The sequence below is a fragment of the Pterocles gutturalis genome, unplaced genomic scaffold, assembly GCF_000699245.1.
Source record: "Pterocles gutturalis isolate BGI_N339 unplaced genomic scaffold, ASM69924v1 scaffold50767, whole genome shotgun sequence".
NCBI classification, from domain to species: Eukaryota; Metazoa; Chordata; class Aves; order Pterocliformes; family Pteroclidae; genus Pterocles; species Pterocles gutturalis.
In genome coordinates this window covers 1-7,520 of record NW_010114717.1, presented here as the reverse complement: position 1 = coordinate 7,520, position 7,520 = coordinate 1, and the positions used below count along the sequence as shown (strand labels likewise).

At 39.8% G+C, this 7,520-nt stretch overlaps 1 protein-coding gene across 1 annotated transcript; it reads left to right on the top strand.

The window, feature by feature from the left end:
- Nucleotides 1–773: 773 nt before the first annotated feature.
- Nucleotides 774–3,136, top strand: LOC104462798 (serine/threonine-protein kinase SMG1-like; the record flags this gene model as incomplete). The annotated part of the gene is made up of 3 exons (XM_010074901.1): nt 774–953; nt 1,097–1,203; nt 1,885–3,136. Coding segments are annotated over 3 exons (365 nt in total), but the record flags the coding sequence as incomplete, so codon positions are not given.
- Nucleotides 3,137–7,520: the final 4,384 nt, after the last annotated feature.

Here is a 7,520-nt window from a genome sequence, read left to right as displayed (position 1 = left end):
TCTCAGTGAGCAGCAATAACAGTTACTCAGCTGGAATGCTATGTGAGACTCCCTGAGACTATTTAAAGGTTATTATCAGGTGTGAACGTCAAGGGCAGCTGATGACACCTCGTTCTTGGGGAGTTCAAACTGAGCGGCTGAAGTGCTAACTCCACCCCTGCTGACTCAGAGCCCGCCCACCAGCTGATAGCTCCCAGCACAGGCACAGCACTGTTGCTGGCTTTAAAAAAAAAAAGCCTTAAAAGGGCTTTTTGGTCAGCCTTTTTCACTCCAGAACCCTTGCCCAGTGCAGTCTTACCTGCTCTGAAGCTAGTCTCCGCAGCAAATGTTTGCATGTTTGCAAAATTTTCATTACTTTACAGTTAAAAACATGAGTAAAGTTTCTCATGAGCCATGGATTTATTTCTGTTTAAAGGATTATTCTCAATATTTGGACTAAGCATGAGTTCCTGTTTTCTATCAAGAACAAGAATTGCATTTTATGACTGCCATACAGAATGATAGAATTAGAGGTGCAGAGAGCCCATAAAAACTTGCTTAATGTAAATAGATGTTTTGCAATGGAACAAAACCTCTTGTTTGTGAAGTAAAAGAAATTAGAAAATGGAAAGATTGAAGAGAAAACAACAGGTGTAGAGTTTAAAGTGCAAGTTTAAAATGTGTTTGTAGTGAAGTACTGAAAGCTGCATTTGATACACATTTAATTGAGCTTTTTCATGCATCTATGATGTATTATTTTGAATACTTTAAGCACTTTTAAACTTTCTTTACAGCTGTACGTAGCAATACAGGGCAGAAAACTCAGCCAGAGGTGATGTCGCAGAACGCAAGAAAGCTAATTCAGAAAAATCTTGCCACGTCAGCAGATACTCCTCCAAGCACAGTCCCAGGAACTGGCAAAAGTGTTGCCTGTAGTCCCAAAAAAACAGCCAGGGACCCTAAAACGGGAAAAGGTAAATACAGGGCTTAAACAAACAAACAAAACCCCCAAGTGACCACAAACCCCACTGCTAACAACAACAAAAAAAATACAAAACACTGCAGTGGGCTTCAGTGCAGGAATGTAAAATTGAATTAATTTATTTTGTACCTTTAGCTGTGCAGGAAAGGAATTCATACGCAGTTAGCGTGTGGAAGCGGGTCAAAGCCAAGTTAGAGGGCCGAGACGTGGATCCCAACAGGAGAATGTCTGTTGCTGAACAGGTGAGTTGAAAATAGTAAAGTTCCAATACCAGTCCTTGCTCCCTATTTGGGAGTAAGCATGTGTGTGTGCATGCAGAAGTGTGCCATAAAGACTAAAAACCTGTGTGAATGGGGGGGTCCCTTTTGAGATGAGTGGTTTATATTCCACCACAAATCAAGATATGCTGCTGCCTTGTATTGCTGCGTTTGTTTTTTTTATCAAATGCTTTTGTTTCCTATATCATAGATTTAGACAAACTCATGAATTGGATAAAACTGCCTTTTGTGTATCAGTAAGCTAACATTTGTTACACAGCTGTTGGTATCCAGGGAGAACATGAGATCTGCACAGCTGTCTAAAGGACAGAACTTGTCTGTGTTTGCCAGCACAACACAACCATGCTTCTGTCTCTGGGAAATCGAGTCAGTGGGCCCAGATGGCAATTGGAGAATGTTGTGACTATTTCAGGATAGGGGCTATGAATGAGATGATGCATGATCTTTTTTTGCCCCTGTAGTACAAATTCCTATTTTTTATGTGGACTACGCAAAGTTCTGTAAGATTCAAGTTTGTGGTAGCTATAGATCTTTTCACTGAAACTTTTTATTTGCAGGTGATGTTAAATAGTGAATTTTAAAATCACTTAAACAATTTTTAAAAATCTAGCTTATTTTTAATTACTTGTTTGACCTTTTTAATAGGTTGACTTTGTGATTAAGGAAGCAACTAATCTAGATAACTTGGCTCAGCTGTATGAAGGTTGGACTGCCTGGGTATGAGTAGGGAGAAAGCAGATCGGTCTGGTTCAGCGAGGTCAGACATCCACCAGAATCAACTCGGCCTCAGGCATCCGTAGCCGCACCACAGTCGGTGGTGATGCATACTGGGGCTTAATCTGAGGAAACCTAGGAATCTCGGTGCACTGGGAAGTGAATCCTGCAGGATAGCTGCACTCAGGGATACACTAAACACAATGGTCTGCAACCCCCACAGTCAAGGGTGAAAGCTCACCGCTTGAACAGCACGGTTTGTGTTTCTGCTACGGAAGAACTGCAAACGTGTCTGGGGGTTAGCCGCAGAAAGAAATCGGGATGCTACAAACCGCAGAGTGATTTGGAACTCAGTTCCACCTGACCCTGTGAACAATTCAGGAAACACCGAACCCTGTTCAAAGAATAACAGAAAAAGTGGGGCCATGAAGAAATCACAGCAAGGGAAGATTTGATGCATTCAGATTCTTGTTACTCTCGTTGCGTGGCAACAGTGCTGGTTGAGTCGACCAGTTAGTACGGAAAAAGGCTACAAAATGTAAACTTCAGAAATGGACTGAAAGCAAAGAGCTGTACATCAGATATATGCTGCATTGGAAGAACTTCTGAGATAGAAGAAAAAGCCTTTGTTCTCTTCTCCCTTTCCTCTTTCCTTTTTCTCCTCCCTCCCAGCCTCTCCTTGCATACATCCCTCTTGGCTTCTTCTTGTAGGTTAGGCGTACTTCCAATATACTTTTTATTTCAATCCTTCTACTTCACAGTTTAGTCAAATTAACAACTTAAATTTTGTTTGGTAAACAAATTTTCCAAAAAGCACTGAAAATATAGAACATCAATGATTACTTATGAGTTGGATGGTCAAATGCAAAATGTAATTTTGGTTATTTTAAAGTCATTTCTGTGATTCTATTATGTACAGTTTCTCAAAATTGTCACTGTGCATTTAAAAGTAATGAATCCTACAGGCATTTGATTTAATGTGCACTTCCCTCTGCTTGCAGTGTACACTTTTTTGTAATTCAAATTGTCCCTCCAATCTCATTCTACTGTGATTGCTGTAGTTTCTTTCGTACGATGTAGCTAATCCAATGTAATCTTTACCTTTTTAAAAACCAGGATAGAGTACCTAGTAGAGTTTTACATTGTTGATGACGGATAAACAATAAAGTGATGTTCTGGTGGAGGTAGAGTGATACGCTTTTTACTTCACTTTCCTAATACTTTTAGTTTACGTTTGTAAATTGTAGTGCTTCAGTTCACAGGGGTATACAGATAATCCAAGAAATGAAGGACTCTCCAATTTTTATTCAACTAGATCTGTAAAGATTTCTGCAAAGTAATTTTCCTTTGCCGTATGACTTCTGTAGATGGTTGTTCAATAATGCATCCCTAGTGAATCTTCCACCAAGGATTTTTTGTTTTTTAATCAGTTCTGCACTCAAAGTGTGATTATGGTCAGAAAAATCTCTCTAAAAATGGCATCTTCTTACTTGGATTGATGTCCTCCTTATCTGTTGGTTGTCTAAAAGATTTCTTGCTTCCTTTTTAAAGTGGGACACCTTTAGGAAAAGGCAGCTTCCTTTTCTTAGAGCAAACAAACCTAACACAATCCAGTTACAACTACAGAATCTTACAGGTGCTGATAGCTAAAGCAGAAATGCACACTGGTGTTCTCAACCCAGATAAATTTGCATAGCTGTTTATGAAATGTTTCTCTCTTGTGAACTTGGTCAATTCATTACGCACAGTTGCTGGAAAACGATAGACAGGGGAAGATGTTTTATGGTACTTTAGTCACTTTTCAGAGTCAAAACACTTTACAGCATTTTTTCAAACAAAATTTAAGTATTAAAGGATTTGAGCCAAGCTCACTACTGGCGTGAATTTAATTTAATTGAATGGATTTCTAGCAGTTCATCTGAGTACAAGGCTTGGCTGGAATTTTCAGATAACATAAATTAACACCAGGCATAAGTAATGGACAAACTTGTATTATTTTCAGTATTTGCACTATGCTGACTGCTCTGCCTCCTCAGTAGGTCTTAGAATTCACTTTCTCCTCTGTTGCCAATTTTCCGTGGACATGCACTTTGAAGTGTAAGAATTTTCAACAGCCACATGGCCTTTTTTGCATTCTGATTGCCTGATTAGGAAAGTCCCAGGCTTTATATCTAAGGATACCTGTGCAAATGCATTCCACTGCCTTCGCTTCCTGAACCCTCTGCCGTGCCACGCATTGCAAGAAAGAAGGTGTTGGAATGTTGCAGTGAAGAACATCTGTATGCAGAAGAAGATGCTTGACACTGTTCATCCTTTTTATTTTTCTTCAGTTAAAAATAACCTTATGAACAATCTGTCTGGAGTACCCTAGTACCGGGAGTGTATTATACATGCTGTTTTATTTCTTGGAAGCTGGGGGGAAGGGAGGGGTACGCACTCACCTGTGGCTCATGTATTATACCTCTGCTATCCAGAAATGAAACACTTGTGTGGAGATGGGTTCTTACTGCATAATTTAATAAAGTTAAAAAAAAAATGTATTCATAATTTCCCTGTGTGCAAAACTACTTGTTGTGAAAATTATGGGGAAGAATAAAGTGCCTAATAGAAAAAATAATACGTAACAAATCCTAAATTAGAGACAGATTCTGCAGAGACTTAAATTTGTATAACTAATGTTGAGGAGACAGCTCACATGCTTAGGAGTTGGTGGAACTGTGTCAGCTTTTGTGTGCTAAGGCATTTTTCTCAGTAAATGTTGACAATATGGTGAATTGGTACAGTCTTGGCTAAAGCTAAAATGCTGATTCTCTGCATGCATCTTGCATATTAAATAAGACTGCATTATCTTTTAGTTACATTATCTTTTAAAAGATAATGTATTTCTAAAAAGACATAAGGTTAATTCATTTTTTTTTCAATAAAACTGAGACATTTACCTTTTTTCTTTATCAAGACAGACTTAGGATAATTCAAATCTAGAATAAAATCTTTGGCAATACATCAAACCAGCTGAAGCTATGGAAGTCAAACTGTTCAGCTGATGACAGTTTTTTGCATGATGCTGACCTGCAGGGGATCATGCTGTAAACTAATTTCTTGTAATCAACTTTGAAGTATGCTCATCGGGTGTAAGTTGTTGCCCCTTTCCAATTCTATAGGCCAGTGGTTGAGATGCTCTTAACCCTTTGAAAATCCAGTTACTAGTTTGCCTCTCCTCTCGCTCCCCTTCTGGAAAACCAGGGTGTGAGCAGTGCTCTACCACATGGGTTACTGGGCTGGGGTCAGGCCTAAACAAGCGAGTTGGTGATGGTGCCTCAGATTATTTTGGTGGAATAATGGCAGTGTCAGTATAATTGAAATTGTAACAGATGTGTGCACTTAAATTTTTTTTAGTACTTTGAAGATACTTAATAATGTTTTTCCTTTACAACAGCTAGTTTTGCCTTTAGTGATTAGTGTATTTAAGTAGTAATATATGTCTGTAATATTTCAAATATCTGTAAGAGACTCAGGTCTCCCCTATAAATCAGACATTCCTGGGGGGTGAGTGAGTTAACTTTTCCAAGGGAAAATGAAGGAGGTTTCTATGACAGCATGGCTGTCCCTGGTGCTAGTGTGAGTGTTTCCCTGCAGGAACTGCAGCAGCCACGCACCCAGGCCCTGTGCCACCCAATGCTGCACACCCTTTGATAAGCCAAACAAATAATATTTGTCCTGTTAACTGCTTTGTGATACCTGAATGAAAAGCACCATATAAAATATGACTTCAGAAATACTGGAAGGGAGTGGAGAGGTTGAAGCTCCATTTTTCTAAAAGCTGTAGTCTTTAAAGTTAATTTGGTTCAATTATTCATCAGTGTTCTGTGCCTGGTACATTTCGCCATCCTGTATTAGCACACTCAAGTACTTCAAAGGTTTCTTTGTTCTTCCCCCCCCCCCCCCCCCTTTTTTTTTTTTGGTAAGTTTTTCTTAAAATTACCAGACACAACACTTTATGCATTAAAGAACTGGACTAGGAGAAAAGTTTAAGATGACACCCACCATCTTTTGCTTTCTTTACACAGTACCCAGTTATCACATGGATATATGTTTTTTTTCTTTAGTGGAAAATAGTTATTCATGAGTATACTGTTGATGTTTTAGTTAAACAATTTTATTGAAAATACAGATATTACATAAAACTACTTTTCCATGTATTTAAATATATAGCTGATTAGAGCAATTTTGCCATCAGACTGATTTTTTTATTAATAACGTAAGAAAAAAGTTTGAGATGCACTTAAATTAGGTACAATTAATGAGTGGAGGCTTCACATAAGATTTGTGTCTCTAAGTGCCCAGAGCAATTAAACTGCTGCTTTGAAGTCAGCATGGGCATTTAATTTTCTGTGCATCTGCTAAGAGAGAATCTCAGCATAGGAAGGATGCATCACCTTGCAGCGTGATCTGTCACACATAGAAGCATACAGAAAACGATTGGCTTTCTATAGCTTGGGTAATGCATGGAAGGTGATGATTTTTTTTTTTTCTTTTACATTGTTCTTCAAAAGACCTGGCTGCCCAGGGAGGGGGGTGTTAAGGATCATGGCAGGGCCCCACGCTGTCCTATTCTCCGCAGTGCGATGGCACATCTCTGATGTTCCTGGGTGGTGAGGGTATCCTGCAAGGCTCACTTTCCCCTCTGAGTTATGGAGAAACATTTAACATGAGGGAACTGCACGTGGGCCCTTGAGGATGGGAGAAAAAGCTGCAAAGGTGGACTGATTGGGGAGCTGGCATTTGACACACTGGCTGGAAGATAATGAACCTGACAGCGGTTGGAGAGGATGGAAATACTTTTGTCATTGGTAAGTGCTTGTGGTTTGGTGGTGAGAGTCATACAATGGATGAAAGCAGGAGCTGCCTGATGATGTCGAATAGCCAGAGATGGCCTCTGCGGGACACTGCACACGCTGCTAGAACAGCAACGCGTCCTGCTCCTATGCGTGTCCATACTTCCTCCAGAGCCTGATCAGAATTCTTGCTGGCATCACTTCCTTATTGAATTAGCTTTTGTTTGAGCTTTGCTGTGGTAAAATTTGGGATTTTGAGGGTGGACTCCCATCATTTTTACTTCGGCTTTTACTTTTGGCTTTTAGCAACATAAATTAATTTGAAAGTTGTCCAGTAACGTATCTGTTCTTTACGTACAATCGTGAATGAGTGTGAAAAGTCCCCTGTAAAAGATCAAACAATGCTATAGACATGTTTTTGTTTTTACAGTGTCATCCTTTGTCCTTCTGTTTTTCCTTTCCATCACGCTGGTGAGCTGGGTTGGAACAGCATTGCAGGAATGATAACATGTTTTCTTTGCCCTCATTCTGGAATGGCATTGCATCCTAGGGATTGTGATTAAGCTCATTAGCATAGGTGACTGAAGTGTTTAGGAAGCTGAGTCAGAAAATTATTTATATTCTAGTGCTTTTCTCCTGTGTTTATTCCTATGCTGCTCCATGGCTGTGGGGCGGATGGGAGCTGTCCCGGGCTGCTCAGAGCCGGACCCCTCTTGTGCAGCCGGGCGCTGT